General features: G+C 39.6%; 2 protein-coding genes across 3 annotated transcripts in view; both read left to right on the plus strand.

Annotated features, from left to right (window-relative positions):
- Positions 1-383: 383 nt before the first annotated feature.
- On the plus strand, positions 384-6176 carry LOC105208704 (uncharacterized). Its single transcript, XM_011178696.3, has 10 exons — positions 384-971; positions 1038-1424; positions 1480-1941; positions 2009-2162; positions 2237-2372; positions 2434-2650; positions 2715-3834; positions 3896-5077; positions 5139-5676; positions 5741-6176. The coding sequence occupies exons 1-10, from the start codon at positions 561-563 to the stop codon at positions 5961-5963; spliced, it is 4830 nt and encodes a 1609-aa protein (XP_011176998.2). The 5' UTR covers positions 384-560; the 3' UTR covers positions 5964-6176.
- Positions 6177-6740: 564 nt separating this feature from the next.
- Positions 6741-17273, plus strand: part of LOC105208706 (titin) — a 163994-nt gene continuing 153461 nt past the window's right edge. Inside the window, exons 1-2 of one of the 2 annotated variants that reach the window (XM_011178697.3) lie at positions 6741-7304; positions 9592-9906. The gene's annotated coding sequence lies outside the window, so the exon portion shown is untranslated. The remainder of the gene's footprint in view (positions 7305-9591; positions 9907-17273) is intronic. The other variant, XM_054231455.1, reaches the window with a different exon arrangement.

The raw sequence follows: 17273 nt of genomic DNA on the forward strand, positions 1-17273 counted from the left end.
AATTTCGTGTAACTAGTATAAAATTAGTACAAAAACTTTAACTAACGCCTGCCAATAATCCTCTCACTTTTTATTTATTTCCAATTGCGTTGACAGCACAAACAGTACTTCGGACAATCTGGTAAGCATGTACCCAAAATCTATTACATTGCGCTCATCAGCAATCTTTTACATACGCTCAACAGCTGTTTTTTGTTTATAAACAAATGCAAAAAGCCGGAACGCTTAAATCACATAATTTACCCTGAAGCTGCGCACAAGAGGTGTTTAATTATATAAATAAATAGTAAACGAATTTATATACTAACACAATCATGCTAAAATCTCTGCTAATACGTAGAATTTAACGGAAAACTCTTTGTTGACATTGTTTTTATTGTTTTTGTAAAGTGAATGTCAACAAAACACAAACTGCGACACCTGGTGGCAACTACACGAAACTGAAGTACAAAAAAACGCATAAATATCGAACCATGGGCACAGCATTTATTTAGTGAAAAAATCGTATTCCACCGCAATTTTAACAATTTAATTACATTAAACTGCACTACACTGCGGCCATGCATGACGCAGATCTGGAAGTGAACGCAGATAGTGTTAATTATCTCATCACACAGTTATGTAGCAGCCTTGCAAGCCAATGTGGCTTATCGGAGCCTGAGTGTAGCGCAGCTGTGCGAGAACTCAAGTCCACTGCTTTTGAAATATTGCTGAAAAGATCACCAGAACCTAATGTATACCCCGAAACAGATGATACACTGGTATACGATCCGCAGCTTGCTGTGGACATGCATATATTTGCGGCCAAGTTGCATTCGCGCGCAGATCCGCAAGTGTGCGCCCGTTATGCGGCACTAGAACAGCAGATGGCAGCCATTAGTGATGTGCCATACTTCACGGAGGGTAAGGGGCGTGATGTGCTACAACTATTGCTCGCCCTGCAGGGTGATGTGCGCGAGGAGGATCAAGTGGTAATATAGATTTTATTTTTTGGTATGTTTATACATATTTATATAAAAATATGCTTTAAATTCTAGCCTGTTCCCAGCCCTCCTACGCTACTTGTACCTGGTCCATTCACACTCTTCGCCAGTTATGAAAACAATAAATATTATCCCAAACAACAAATCTGCGATTATTTTAATCCAAAACCGCGCTTGTTCAAGGGTATAAAGGATATTGAACCACATGATAACCCTTATCTACCGAAAAATTTGCTGGGTGAAGAACGTAATTTGTTGGCGGAAATCGATAAGAAATATGGTGTGAAACCCACGCGTGCACCAGCCACAGCGCAGGATTGTACTTTCACCGCGATGACGCGTCGCTTGTTGGGCGCTACGGTCCGCATAAATTTGAATGCTTTTCGCTTGCTGACCGACAATGAACCGCCGGTACCAATTGACGTTGGCAAAAAATTGAAGGTAATATTAAATATAACTATACACACTTGAAAGCACTTTACGTTACTGCTTACAGTTGAAATTAAAAACTTCCGCCGCGCAAACTACGCTGCCTGTGCTTGAAAAGCCGGCAGCTGTGAAAGCAGCGCCGCGTATACTCTCCTGGAACTGGCAAAGTTTAGGCTGTCGTGGCGTGCTGCGTCAACATCCATTCGCTAGCGAAGCAGGCCTCATGCTCGATCTCAAATGTCATCTAGTGAATATGCGCGGTCGCCAATTTGATTCGTATGTTATGACTTGCACTGCATTTCTGCGTGATCTGAAGACACTCACCGTCGGCATACAATCGGATATCTTTCATCATGACGAACGTATGATCTTTCACATGCATCCAAATCTCACTGTGGAGGGTTTGCTGCCGGATACAGTCGCTAGCTATGCGCTGATTTTTATGGAGTGTGGCACTTGCTATAAGCGTTTGCACACTATGATACAGAAGAAGGACTATAAGTTGATATTTGAAGGTTTCATATTTCGCGTGAGTGTTCAGTGTATTTATGTGAGATGCTTTGTAAACAATATGGGAATATTATTTCTGCTTGTAGGCTCTATGCAGCGCCATAGATGAGTATCTGCTCACCTTTCGTCAGTATGTTTTTGCGCAGCATGATGAAACGCTAATAGCTTACTATACGCGCATGCGCAAAATTATGCGTCAAATAAGCAATTTATCCTTTACGCTGGCCATACACACAGATGGTATTTTGTTGTTATTTTTTTTTTTTTTTTGGTAAGTTTGCTCTGTTTATATAATTTTTCTTCGCTCTTCATAGTGGACGCGCATGTGGCGCTGCCGATGGGTTCCCAATTCCTCGGTTATTTATATCGTGAGATCGTGCACACGACCGAGAAGGACTATATCATGCTTTTGGTTTACATATTAAAGTCTTGCTGTCACGTTTATTTCAAGTAATAAAACAAAAAAGTATAGCTTACTACTGATAACGCTAATTAACCACTTCTTCCATAGACATTTGCAGAAATGGATCTACTATGGCCTATTGGATGATCCCTCCAATGAGTTATTCATCTGCTTCGTAGATCACTATCGTCCGAATACGAAATATTTTTATGATAAAGCTTACTTTGTGCGCAAAGAATCCGTACCGGGTTTCTTCCAAGGCTACGAGGATGACATTTTGCAGTGTGGCAAGTACACAATGCTGCTGAAAGCCTACAAACCGAATGTGAGCGCACAAAATACATTTTTATTTTAATTTTGCATCAAATGAACACTTTTTTGCATTCCAGCATCCACTCTTCACCCTCGACTACCCACTCATATCAGTATGCCTCACATATGAAGAAATACAGCGTCTCAAGCGTAAGTGTATCAAATACAGAGAACATGCGCGCTTGGCGTGTGGTACCACCGACGTTAGTATACGTCAGATATTCGAAGCGCGTGAAGCAAAGAAACGCCAATTCTATCAGCGCGCCTGCCAGCGCACACGTGAGAATCTCGAAAAATGGTCGCTGGAGCAACACGATCTTGCTTTACTGGCTGCTGAACAAAAGAAACGACGCTTGGATGAGCTAACCTCACAATTGCAGGATGCCAAGCAGCGTAAAATCGATGAGCGTCGGGCTAATGTCGAGTTGGAGCTGCGCTTGCTGCGTGAAACGGAAAAACTCGAGGAACAGCGTGTATTGCGTGAAAATATCAATCTACGCAAACGTATCGAGTACTATCAGGAGCTCAGCGATATGATGAGCACAGATGCTGGCGGAAAATTGTGCGCCAATCCGGCTCCAGTTTCGACTGAGAGAGTCGCGCAACCGTCGAAATCGAATACGCTGAGTGAAGGCAGTGGAGAGAGCAGCGCGACGGCGCCACACACGCCGGGCAGTGGTGGCACCGGCACCGACACCGATTTTGAGTCGTGTTGCGGCGAAGAGGCGAAAGATGTCGATGCTGAGGCTGACGCTGATGCTGATGCAGATTCAGCTTCATTATATGCTGAATGCCTGTCAGAGGAATTTGTGCAGAAATTCGCGGAAAATGAAAACGAGCTGCGCTCAATTTGCACTGAGTCCTCGGCTAATCGGGATGCTGTCGCTGACGCTGATGAGACATTAGTTATTTTGGGAGCACCACAAGAAGCTTTCTCTGATACCAGCCTGCATAGCGCGTTGGACTATAAGGCATCCGAAACATCAACTTTATTGGCAGATCCATCTAAAAGCACATTCCTAAAGCGTAGCGCTTCCGATGTGCTCAATTCCAATGAGTTAGCTACCGCTGGTGTAGCGCAAAATGCCAGCAGCACAACAGTGACAATCGTACCAGCCGCGCGCACAGATCTATTGTCAACAAATATTAGCAGCTCAACTGTTACCATGGAACCGGCGCACGGAGCAACTCAAAAACGTAGTTTGTATAAATTTGTATTACATTTTGTATTACTAAATTCCTTTTACACCTTTTCAAGCACTTTCCGAGGCACAACGCAATAAGCTACGCGTACTTGCACACGAATTTGGCACAAACACGCAGCAATCAACTCAACCAGATATCAATTTAAATACACTACCAGATGACGAGTTGACAGATTTACAGCGCAATCGACGCCGCATGATGCAAAACGATCTCTTTGCCGAGTATAATAAGAGTCCGCTCACCGATCGTGCGCATCTGAATCTCAACTTAGACACGGAGCGTGCGCGCAATCGGCGTCGCGTGCTCGAAAGTGAATTTGATATCTTAACAGGACTTACGCCCTCAACCACAACGTTTACGGTAGAACAGGGTGCTACGCCTATGTCCACAACTTCGGATACAGCGCCCATAGTTTGTGCTACAAACTCACCATCCGCTGCAGCGAACCAAAGCGATTTAGCTAATGCCAATGTGCCGTCGAAGTCAGCTTTAAAAATCAATGTGGAACTCGCTAATGAACAAAAACAACAAGCAGGTGAAAATGCGAATACCGTAGATGGACTGCTCCGTTGCCAAACTGCGGACACACACGAAGCAATGATTACGCCGGAATGCGCATTAAATACCGCCGGTTTGCGTGCAAAACAAGGTTTTGATTTCGTAGACACCGATCGTGTGAAGAAACAACAACAGGCAGTCGCTGTAGAGGCCGTCATGCAGCCGGACTCCACCTCCGGCTCCTCTAGCGATGAGGAAACGGCGGAAATAGCCATTCCAGTACAAGACTACAATGATCCCTACAAACGTAGCCGGGAGTTGCTCGCTAGTAATTTTACCTGTGCCACACGCAGTCCTTATATACGCTTGAATATGAGCAAAACGCCAATGATCGTGGCGGCCAAGAAGTCGCGCGAATCGTTGCAGCAATTAAAGGTTAACAGTATGAGCGTTATTACATTGACCGAATTTCTGCAGAAATCCGTCATATTGCCCATGACCACACACCTTGGACTGGTGAATAACGAAGTGTTGCGTCTATTTCTCGAGGAGTTGCAAATCCTGGATCATCTGCGTAGCTTAAGGCATTACTTCTTTCTTATGGATGGCGAGTTCGGTTCCATAATTTGTGACGGCATTATCGGTAAGTTAGAGGGTGGCGCAACTCCAACGAAGTTACTTAACTATCAGATGCTGCACTCGATACTCGACACGGCGCTCAGCTCGAGCATAACGGGTAAGTTATTGTCTAATCTCCATACAGTCCATCAATCAAAGTAACATTCTCTGTTACACAGGCAATGATAAAAATGCTGAGAATCTCTCCTTCACCATAAACGATGTGCCGCAGAAATTCGATCTCACCAATCCGGGTGTGTTGAATGTGCTCAGTCTCAGCTATCGTATCGACTGGCCACTGAATCTCATACTAAATCCTGAAACACTCGAACAGTATGGCAACATATTCAAATATCTGCTCAAAGTGCGTCGCATCAGTTGGGTGCTGGAGCGTGCTTATCAAATACTTAAGGAGGCGTTGAAAAAGCATGGCAAGCAGCTACTGCAGTCGCCGCAATATCGTCATGTGCAGTTGATACGTCACAAATTCTATCATTTCGTGCATGCGCTGCAGAATCACATCACCTCCAATGCGTTACAGGCCTCCTGGAAGACATTCAAAGATGATTTGCTGCAGGCCAAATCCATTGAAGATATCTATCGTAAGCACACCACCTATGTGAAGCGCATCAACTTCCTGTGCATGCTAAATCGACACAGCGCGGAGTTTAATAACACCATTGAGAATATATTCAAGATATCATTGCGTTTCTACAAGTGAGTTGACACCTCTGTATGTTGTATTTGTTTTAAGATATTTATTAAATTCTGTTTTCCACAGCAATCTCAAGTCGCGCGAGTTCAAACAGCGCAGCGGCGATGAACACTATACACACTCGCGTTACGAAAAGCTGTCCAATGACGAACAAGAGTTTGACAAATTCATTAAATTCACGATATACCTGGGCACCAAGATTGTGCGTCACGGTTATCAAGAGGAAATTGGACAATTGATTGCCTTGATTAATGTGAATCAGTACTATAGCGCAAGTACGATACCATAAAGCTTTAAAATTGATTTGTTTTATATATATGTATGCACTCATTGAAGTTTATTTTAACTTTATAATCATTGAATTTTGAAACTCGAATATGAAATGTTGAATTTTGCACTTTGAATTAATGCCTATATACCTTAATTGTATTATTTAGTTAAGAATGCGTTGAATTAATAATTAATAATTAATATTGCCTTACGTTGAATTTAATAAAATGTTATATTGCTTTTTTGGAAAACAACACAAAGAATCTTTTAAGTACTAACAATTTCAACATACTGACTAAATATTGAATTATGTGTGTTAAACTAAAAATAAAACAAACCTTTGGCTATGCTTTTACATTGTGGTATGTGCCATCGAAGTCTGGAATTCCTAGTTCAGGCACTCAGGAGCATAACGTAAATAACCACACTTTGTATAATATTGGCTTTAAAGTACTTTTAAGTATAACCTACTTACATAGTTACTAATATTTCACTATTTTTTTATTAAATATTTAAAAAAATTCACAAAAGTTAATTATTTCGAATTTAATTTTAAATAGAAACAAACTAAGGATGTCACTTCCACTTCATATTAAGTGCAGTGCTGCCAAAACAGCGCAAAAGTCAGTTGAAAGCAAAATATCTGTGAAAAGTCCGTTGAATACCACCAATCAACCACAATTTCAGACACACACACAGACAAAACACAGTAAAGAGCATACTTCAAATTAAACTGTGTGGCGCTCAGCAGCATTGCATTTGTCATGCGTGCATATAGTCTATATGTATGTGTGCGTGCCAATTGGCTCTCTGCACGCATCTTCATTCGTTGGATTTTTCGGTGCGCTCGCACGTTTGGCATGCAAACAAAATTCAGTATTAAATTGAAAATCTCGTTGTTATGTTGTGTCCGCACGGTTGGAATTTTTCGAATATCCCCTCTCAAACGGCACCGCCATACTCCGCGCGGTTGCAACTAACCGAATAGAGACAGCCAGCTAGCTAGTAGTCAGTTAGCCACCCACCTAAGGCGCGGGAGTTGCGTTGAGTGTGTGTGCACACAGTGCGGCTGCAACAGCTTGCAGGAGAACAAACGAAAAACGGTACTTATCCTTCCATTTTGTTGCATGAATGATGTGTAAAAAATTGCGAAAAATTCATTATTAAACGAAATGCGAAAATCGCTGTATGGAAATGAAGTGGAAAATTAGTGTTGAGTGTGCAAGTGATGAACTGCTAAAGAGCAGCGCGATGACTGAACTGGCAATTTAGTAGACACTAGTGAGTAGTGTAGTGAGACAAAGCGTGCGGTGTAGTTGGAAAAAAGTAAAACGCTCCCAGCAAATAGACGTGTAAACGGGTAATTTATAGCAAAATAAATAGAAATTTTAAGTGAAAATGTAGAAGCATTGGTAAAAGTGATAAAGTAGTGAAAATCCATGTGAAAAAATAGTGTAAATACCACAAAGCAGTGTGTAAAGTAAAGTGAAGAAGTCAATATGAAAAACTTCCAGTTAAGCGCACGACGACGACGAGCGAGTGTGCGGCAAAGAGGGGGGCGTGTAAAAAAGCGCTATGTCGTACAAAGTGTCGGGTGTTGGGGCGAACGAACGAGTGGAAATCGCAGTATGCGTTGCGAGCGCTGGACTCACACACACATACAATGTATATGCATATTTACATATACTGCGATGCGCGGCGCTATAAAGTGTGGAATAAATGAAATGTGCGCCCATAATGCACAGTGCGCACACACACACACATACATAATCTACATATTTATTATATATGTATGAACATATGAAAGAGCGCGTATAAAATTATGTTTACGTGTGTGTGTGTGCATAAGCACTAAAAGCCGTACATATTTACATACATGCCAAGCTAAACTAATGTATACATACAATAAACGCTGCATGGCATGCAATAAAAAAAAATAAATAAATGTATGTTTGCTTGTAATAATAAAAAAGTGTACGTGAAATAAAGGCAGACGTGCTGTAAAAGCATATAAAATGACTGGATCAATGCTTGACTTACTGACTGACTGACTGTTTGTCTATATGTGCAATTGTATATACGCTAGTGAGTAAAGCAAAAGTGCTTACACTAGCGTAGCATAGACAAATAATAGACAATGATAATCTTATTGGACCAAACGCAAAGCAGTCGAATAAGTTTCGGATAAAATAATTGTTTCAGTCTTAATTTTTATAAGGTTTTCAAAGTGATCTGCTGAATGTTTCAAATAAAAAAATATTACATTTAATAATTTACTAAACGCGCCCACTTTTTAATGAGCTGCTGCCGCTGCCACTCATCAGTTACAATACGTACCACCGTAAGGCATACGCTACGCAGTGAGTGCAAGCAGTTTACATGAACACATATAAAACAGCGCTCCAGTCATGCTCAACTACTTGTGGTGTTGAAAAAATAATAAAAAATATTTTATTTTTTGTTCCTAACTTGTGTTATTACCATGCTGCATACATTTTTCGTGTATTTTTTTAATGTACTACAATAAAAATTCCCTCCATACTGCTACAACGGCTTCGTCAACATTTTCGTGTATCAGCGCTTCTGTGTATCTACAAGTTTTCTTATTTGAAAGCCAAAAACAAAAACAAAAAAAGAACTATCTTTCAACACAGTGCCAAATAATTACTATGGAGCGTGCAAGTATTACAAAGTTAAAGTGAGCGCAGAGTGTGAGAGAGAGAGTAAGAGCGCGAGCATTTGCTAGTATTTGTATGCACGCTCACTTGACGTATCTATGTGTGTTGTAGCTACAAAAAGGGTGGGTGGGCGCAAGGCAGCAAATATTCATAAGCTAAAAGTGACAATGCTGCCCAATCACTTGAAGAAAAAAATCGTGTACTCAGCTGTTCGTGCACAACACACCATAGCTGTCACAATAGTTGGTAGAGTGCCACTATAGCTGTCATGCAACTGTCAAAATTTACGGTTTGACATTTATATTGTAAGAGGTGCTCACGCTCACGCATACAAATGCGCTGTGAAATATGCTACACTCTCACACAGGAAATATGCGACATTGCGCTGCTCTTCCGCTCGCACACTCGTTCGCTCGTTCTCCGGCTCTCTGTGTGTGCATCTTCATTTGTTTATTTACGTTGCAGCATTGCCAACTTGCGTATTTTTATTTTATATCATATGTTTGTACGTATGTATGTATGTACGTGCTAATAAGAAGTCAACGCTGCGCATGTGTGTTTGTCATTATGTGTGCGTTGGTTTCACGCGCAACTCGATTACGTCCATTAATTAACTATCCAAGAAATAATAATAAAAAAGTGTAATAGAAATTTTAATTGAATTTGTTGTATATTTTAATTGAGAGCCGCTTAATTAATAATTCACAGTAATCTCAGCCGACAAACTGCTGGAAATGCCATGCCAAAGTGACAGTGACAGCGCTGCTATCAGCAATAAATAAATAAATAAGTGTCAATGTGAATGTCAAGCATCAAATTTGAATTGATATGCATTCACTTAGTGCACATACACACATACAAAGGCAACTATTTGTGAATGAAAATAAAATATATAGATGTGTAGTGAATATTAAGCGGCGTAGCGGCAAAACGCAAATAAATAAATTTTAATTATTTTTTATTTTTTAGGTTTAAAAATACTAAACATTTAAATTTTGTGAATGTGTGTGTAATTCTTAAAAGTTGCAAAAATGTAGAAATTAGAATTAGAAAAAGTTAAAAAAAAAAAAAGTGTTGCTGCTGTTCCATCAGTTAATTCCTAAAACTAAAATGCAAATCTCTCATTTGGTGTTCAACAAAATTGTCGGTTACGCTGCCGTCGCACAGCAAAAGTGTCAAATTGGTTTACGGCAACTTCCATCTTTAGTTTGAATTCTCACAGACCAACAAATGTCAGTTGGATAGAGCAGTACAAGCATCGATCAGCTGTTTGCACCTGTAAAAGTAAGTTGTCATTAATAATAATTATAAATAATAATAAAATTTAAATTAAAGTTGTCGTAATTCTGAAGCTACGTATATAAAGTTCCATAACTTGAACTCATATAACTCGAAGTTCTCCATAACTCGCACTCTTAAATTGGCAACAGAAGTCCAATTTCATATAAATTACCTTCCGTAACTCGGAAGTCTCTCTAACTCGTAGATTTGTGGTGGATTGTGGTGATGTGACAGTTCAACTGTATCTGCTAAGCAATAGTTTAACACAATGTTTTATTAAGTATCCTCTTTAAAGGGCCTTCTGATTGTAATTATTATCCAATTGTTTGACACAACCTAGGTAGTGACAGGGTACTTGCTTTGTAAACAGTTAGGCAATTTCGAAAGAAAAAACAAGATCGCTAATCAATTCTTCACTTTACTCCAATTTGAACTTTCTTCACATATCTTTTCGGTTTTTAAGACATTTACTGGGTTGCTATGCGTGTTATGTTGGGAAAACTTAAGCCGTCATCCATTTACCAATTTCTCCACCATCATTCTATTATTCGGCCTTCTAAATTGAAAGAGCTCAGAGGTGGTTTATAGTTTCTCAGCAACAATTGGGAAATTTCAAATTCATTTAGAACTTTTAGTGACTTTTAGTGACTTTTCGTTACGTTTGAGTTGGCGAGGTACTTATAAATGAATAAAAGCTCTAGCGGACCGCCTGATTCGGAATTTCTATTCTCTGTCTGCATTGACCACAATATAGTAAGCTATCGAGCACTTTTCGATCAATGAACCAAACATATTCAGTTTTATTTCTTCCATTAGACATTGTTCAGATCTCACGTGTATTCCGCTTAGAGGGCTAGTCAATTCCTCACTTCACTCCAATTTGAACCTCTCTCAGTTTTCTTTTCGACCTTGAACAGATTTACTGGGCTGCTTTCAGTGTAAACTGAGCCAACATGAGCCCTCGTCAATTTATCGTTCGTCCACCATTATTCTTTTATTCTGGCACGAATTATAACCTTCTTTGTTGAAAGAACTCGGTGGTAGTTATCGATTCGCAGCTACTCTTGGGAAAATACAAATTCTTCGGTGCCTTTTGGTTGAATTGGAGAGGTACTTAGAGCTCACGCAGCATAGTTTCTTCCTCTCAGCAGTATCTGAGCTCAACCAAGCTATGATTAAAAACTCTGGCGGGTCGTTTCTGAATTGACTGTTTCAGAATATCTATTTTCTGTCTCCATTGATCATAAGATAGCTGTTGGCAGCTATTCTTCAGTGGTCCTATCAGCCTGGGGGTTGCTGCGGTTTATATGTTTTCTAACAACTATTCATCAGTGTTTCGAACAGCCTGAGAGCTCCTGAGTGTATAAAAACTTAAGAAAACATGGACCACACATATTTTTTTGTATTTTTTCATTGATAAATTCTTCATATCTCCTGTGCACTCCACTGATTCGATTGTCCACCCAGCAATCGAAGTAGTTTAGGTGCCAATCACGCCCACCTTTTACAACGCTTAACAATTTCCAATCACAACAAAACGCTCCGTTTGTTTTTTCCACGATACAACCGTTGCTGTTGTTTTTGTTGTTGCTTTTCTATTTGGTTCGCATGTTTATTACTTGTGTTTACAGGTGGATCGCGTGTGTTGATTTTCGATTTACTACTTAACTTCATTATCTCTTCACATAATTTAACGATAATGTGCACGGAAAACCGAAAAGCGATAGCAACAACAACAACAATAACATAAAAAAAAAAATAAAAAATAACAAATGTTGTATATTTATCCGTGGTAATCTACAAGCCAGAAGCGAACCAAAAAAAAAAAAAATAGAAGAAACAAATAATAACAACAAATGCGCGTATGTTGTAAGGAAATATTAAACCCAAATAAATTATTTACTCGCGGTGATTTTTTAATTGAAAAGCAAACAGCAACGCAAGGTCGTTCCGAATACTTGCCGCGGCTAAGTGAAGGGGTTTGTGTATATGCCGCTTTGTTTTTAAACTCTTGGCTGCTAGCGTTGTTAGTGTTGTTGTACGTTACTTAATGGAGTACTCGTACTTTGTTGCCGCCAGCTTTGGGTTATCGCGCTACGCTGTCTGCGCGCTTTTCTTGATTTATTTGTTTTTTATTCATTAATTTTTTTTTTTCATTTGAAACGTGTTTCTGTGGAGTTGCTTTGTGAATGAGGCAAACGATAGCAATTTTTTAAATTAAAAATAGATTTTTTATTAATTTATTTCTCTTAGTAATTCAAGTAACCGTTTTTTATTCAAAATAATTATTTTTTTATTGATAAAAATCATTATTATAAAAGTAATAAAAGTAATTATTTTTTTAATAAAAATATTTAGTATAAAAGTAATAAAAATTGTTAATTTTTATTAAAATATTTTGTAAAATTCAATTTAGTAATAAAAATATTTTTTTTGAATTTAATTTAATAATAAAAATAATTTTTTTTTTATAAAAATATATTTTTTAAATTTTTTTTGATTACAAAAATGAAGTTTTTAGATTTAATTTTCATATCACTTTTTAAAAATAATTTTTTAATATTAAAAAAATTGTTTGAGAATTATTATTATTTTTTTATATAATTAAATTTTTCAAAATTAAAATTTCTGTGCTTCTAAATAATACAAAAATACATCTCTACAATTGTATATATGCCTCTTAATAACGTAAACAAACCTTGTACGCTCCGTTGCCGCCACAATTCACGCTCTTCATTGAAGCATCAGACCTTCAGTGTTCCAATTTATTGCAGTTAGACTTTTGCTTTGTTTGCGTTTTCGCTATTTAAGTAAATTGATTTTCTGTGTAGACGCTATCAGACATTCTTTCATACTCAATGAATTTTTGTAGATTCTTCTGAGAATTCCAGCTAAAATAAATATTTCTCCAGTGAGTAAAGAGCTGTTGAAAATTAGTTTAAAATAAATATTGAATTATTAGAGAGTCAGCCAAACTGCTTCAATACTATTTCGTAGAATTTGATTAATTTTTCCAATAATTTATAACTAATATTGTCAGCAAGCTGATTTTTGAAATTTGAAATCTACCGCGTTATTATGGGGACAGAAAAAATCGCCAAACGACCGTCTGGCTAAAAATGCGGGTGGTCCATTACGATTACGTATTCTCTACTGTTATTAGATCGAGCTTCTTCAGATTAAGGAAGAATCGTGTGGGTTCAAAATATAAATCTAAACATCTCTTCCCCCATCGCTTGACAATGTTCGTAGATTCCTTTGGTGAAAAAACCCTTTGGCTACATTCGAATGGAGCTCTAACGAGAGATTCTACATCCACTTCAAGCAAACATGTTTGACAAATGTCGAATAGAAAGGAAGAACTTATGAAAAAATAGCTCCACAATGCTTGTAGGTTCCTCAGATGAAAAAACCATTCAGCTCAATTCGAATGGGGTTCTAACGCAGAATCTCTCGTCCATCCACTTCAATCAGACATGTCGAATGCACTGTCGAATAGAACGGAAGAACTTATGGTAACAGCCGACTTGTGTCTTATAGTCGTTTATGTACGCTCTGGGTACCGAATGGGGTTCTAACCAGAGATTCTGCATCCACTTCAACCAGGCTTGCTTGACAAATGTCGAAAGAACTGTCGAATTGAATGGAAGAACTTAGGAGAATAGCCGACTTGTGTCTTATAGTCATCTGTCTACGCCCTGGGTACCGAATCTTACTTACACGTCTCACATTTATTGTATCACCTAATCTTTTATATTCTTAACCTTCTAAATCCGAAAACGAAATTTTACGGTAAATTGATGCGAAAGTTCACACCAAATACACTCATCCCAGCGGGCACTCAACATCTACACACGGGATAACTATCAACACCAGCAGCGTTGTCAGGTGTAATTACGTACGTAGACAGCTGCAAAAGAGATTTGAATAAAGCATAAGAAAAAGAAGCATTAATAATCGCCGGCGATGCTAACCGACTTCCTGTCTACTAGGCACTTGGAAGCGCTAAGTCCCACCGCTTATACCAGCCTAACTCCCTTAACACTTAACTCTTTGTCAACCGCTGAGCCCTTAACGCCATTACAGCGAGCGTAGAGGCTGCTCAAGTGTGCGGGAGTAATCATAATTCATAGTCGATCTGCATGGGTGTGCGGAAATACTGCGAGCTTCTACTGTTTTTTATTGTTGCTACTGTCGCTGTCAGCAACATATGACGTATGTCGCACCGAGACTCGCATCCTTCCTTGCGCCTCGAGCGACAGCGGCTGACATACAAGCAGTACTCCTACGAAGTGAGTACACAAGTGAGTGTGGATTTCCGGTGGCGTTGTGCGACGTCTGACACGGAGCATCCGCGCGCAGCGTTGAAACTGCTCCATACTTAATTGCTTACATACTTATGAAGGGAAAAAATGCGTACTGAAGGGACTGTGGGACAAAAATGTTGAAAGCCATAAGCGGGCGGGTTGGACAAACAGCTTGACAATCAGCTAGTTATTTGTTGCTGTGGCAAGTGGAGCAAATAAAAAAGAAGCCAGTAGGTGACTACCGTGTACTTTGCGCCTGTAATGCTGCTGCTGGCTTTGTTTTTTGATGGTGAGGGGGTATGCATGTTGGGACTCTCAAGCAGCCAACGAACCGGAGATCACAGCGCTGTTGCAAGGCGGAAGCTATGGCCGATGCAAGTACGCAAGCACACACAAACAGTAAAACTTACGCGAATAAGTACAAACATAAAGTATCATACGCACTACCGTTATGTAAGACACACACACAGGCCAAACGGTTTTGTTGCGTTTATTTGTTATTTGCCTGCGACCAACAGCAAACAGTCAGCCAAACAAGCAAATATACAAATACAAAAACAAACACAATGTCGGCACTTACAACAGTTATACTCGTATGTATGTGTGTGAGTTTACATTTATACATATGCGTGCATTGTTCTCTCTGCTACAGTTGTTTGTTTTGTTGTTGTTGTTGATTTCTATATACAAACATGAGCCGTGTTGCGCTACATTCATTTCATTTCGTTTCTGTTTCCTTTTGTTTGCACTGGTGTTGGCTTTTTCGCGCTTTAGCCGCTTGCATGACGCGTCGCAAGCGCTGCCAGCTTCCAACCCTTCTTCCTGTATGCGCTACACACACTTCGGCATGCAACAACGCGCATTTTGCTTTTCATGGCATACTTGCAGGCGTTGTGTAGTGCTTTTTGCATACAATTTTCATGTTCGCACATGCTGTACTAGTTCTTGTTGCTGTTTTTATGCTGAAAATTTACTGTTGTGCCCGCTATTTCTCTGCCATATCTCAGTTTGTAGGTGTGTGTGCGATGGCGTTTTTGCGCTCGAAATAAGGCGCGAAATGTCTTTCTGAATTGTTAACGAACACTTTTTTATATTTTTATATTTTTACATTTTCATTTATGTTTTTTATTATGTGGGCGAGTGTTTAAACTGAAAAGTAGGACAAAAAGGATCTAATAATCTTTTTAATCTTTTCTTGAGGCAAAAAAAATAAGCAAATTAGACAAATGGAATCGTAAGCTGCTAAACTGGACCTTGTGTTCATATAAAGGATCGAACAAGATCTCTGATACGTTCTTGTTCTTTAAAATGCAACTCCGATCAGTCTCTTCGCTGAAGATTAGAAGAATTTGCGTTTCCAAAAATTACAGGAACCTCTCGAACTTCGGTAGAAGTCTCTAACAACTTGTCGGCATTGTAAAATGGACTCTCAAGCTGCCAAATTGATCCTAGTATATATATATAAAGGTATTTTCTGGAACCGATCAAGTTCATTGATAAGTTCTCTTCTTTAAAATGCTAAAGATTTGACGAATTTCCATTTCCAAAAATTAAAGAAGACTTTCAGGGCTTCGACCAGATGCCTCTAGCTTCCTTTTGTCATTGTGAAATGGAATCTCAAGTTTCCAGTTGGATCTTGTGTACATAGGAGGATATTTTTTGGGACCGGTCAAGGTCTTTGATAAGTTCTTGTTTTTGAAATGCAGCTTCCATCAGTCTCACAGCTGGAGATTTGAAGAATATCCGTTTCCGCTAGAGTTCGGAAGGAAACCGGATTGAACTCGGATATTTTCCGACTGAGGACTGCCAACGCTTATCTTAAAATGATTGGATGGCTATTTTCTGTCACGATTTTTATTTTCATCATCGGAGTTCGATAGAGGAAGTCAGTTTCGCTGAGCTTCCAAGGTTTACGTTTGAATTTTATGAACTTTATTCAAGCTCGGGTGCTCCAAAGCACCATCCTTTGATTCCTTAACTAAACTTCAAAAGTCTGCAAGCCACAATTCTCCTTGTTCAAGTCAAGAGTGAGCTGTTAAGGATCCGGTTTTCTAATAAATTGATTTCACCTCGGTAAACCCTTCAAAAAATGAGCTCCACCCACCATTAACCCAATTTTTCGCATTATATGAACTCTTTCACAACAATATTTAAATGACTTTGTTGAGCGCATAATGCATGCATACAAATATTTACAAAGCCTTTCAATTAACAACGTACTCAACACACATAACACAATGCAGCGCGAATTCTTCAAAATCCTTGCAACTAATTCTCGAGGTTTTGTGCCACAGCGACTAACTAACTAACTGACTTTAGCGCATACCAGCAGCGTTATGGCGGAAAGTTGAACACCACACGGTATACCACTTGCGCCCACAAGTGCTTGTGTTCCCATTGTGAGCGTGAGCTCATAAAGCAGACATTGTCTCTACGGCGAGCGAGTGAGTGGCGAGGGTTGCGTGAGCGCGTGGTGTTGGTTTTCAAATACTCAAAAACTCAAGCGCTCGACAAACAGCAAACGAACCAAACTACACAGGATACGCGCTGAGGGAAGAATGAAAATAATAATAATAATGAAACGTTGCAAGTTGCGGACTGAAAGTGGGTGAAACAGTACTTATAACACAGCAACTGGCGCGCGCTGCGGTGCAAGCAATGCAAGCTCCAAATCCGTCTAACAAGTGGATTAAGTGCGCGAAACATGTCACCAACAGGCTGCAGACAGTAGATAGTCGAGCGGCCGCACTTCGTGTGCGGTGTGTGTGCAACTGCTTCGGCTTAATATGTAGTACGCTTGCTTATGTGCGGCACTCACATGTCACTTGTGGTTACATGGTCGACACTTTATGGACTCAACTCAAGCCACAATCCACCAAAGCAGCGAACCCTCAAACTGCTGCGGCAATGTGTCTCAGCGCAATACTGTCGACGTATATTGCATGTAGTATAGTGTAGACCGCTGTGTACGCTACATACGAGTACGCCGCCACGCTTCCGCTATGTCCTCGCATGTCCTAACGTCGTCTCACATCCCAGTTCGTTGGATTTTTTACGCTACTT

Source organism: Zeugodacus cucurbitae, chromosome 5 (genome assembly GCF_028554725.1).
Source record: "Zeugodacus cucurbitae isolate PBARC_wt_2022May chromosome 5, idZeuCucr1.2, whole genome shotgun sequence".
Classification (NCBI taxonomy): Eukaryota; Metazoa; Arthropoda; class Insecta; order Diptera; family Tephritidae; genus Zeugodacus; species Zeugodacus cucurbitae.

Coding starts and splice junctions, on each gene's coding strand:
- LOC105208704 (XM_011178696.3), top strand. CDS start 561: ATGCATGACGCAGATCTGGAAGTGAACGCAGATAGTGTTAATTATCTC. Junction 972..1,037: donor TGCGCGAGGAGGATCAAGTG/GTAATATAGATT, acceptor TTTAAATTCTAG/CCTGTTCCCAGCCCTCCTAC. Junction 2,373..2,433: donor TGCTGTCACGTTTATTTCAA/GTAATAAAACAA, acceptor CTTCTTCCATAG/ACATTTGCAGAAATGGATCT.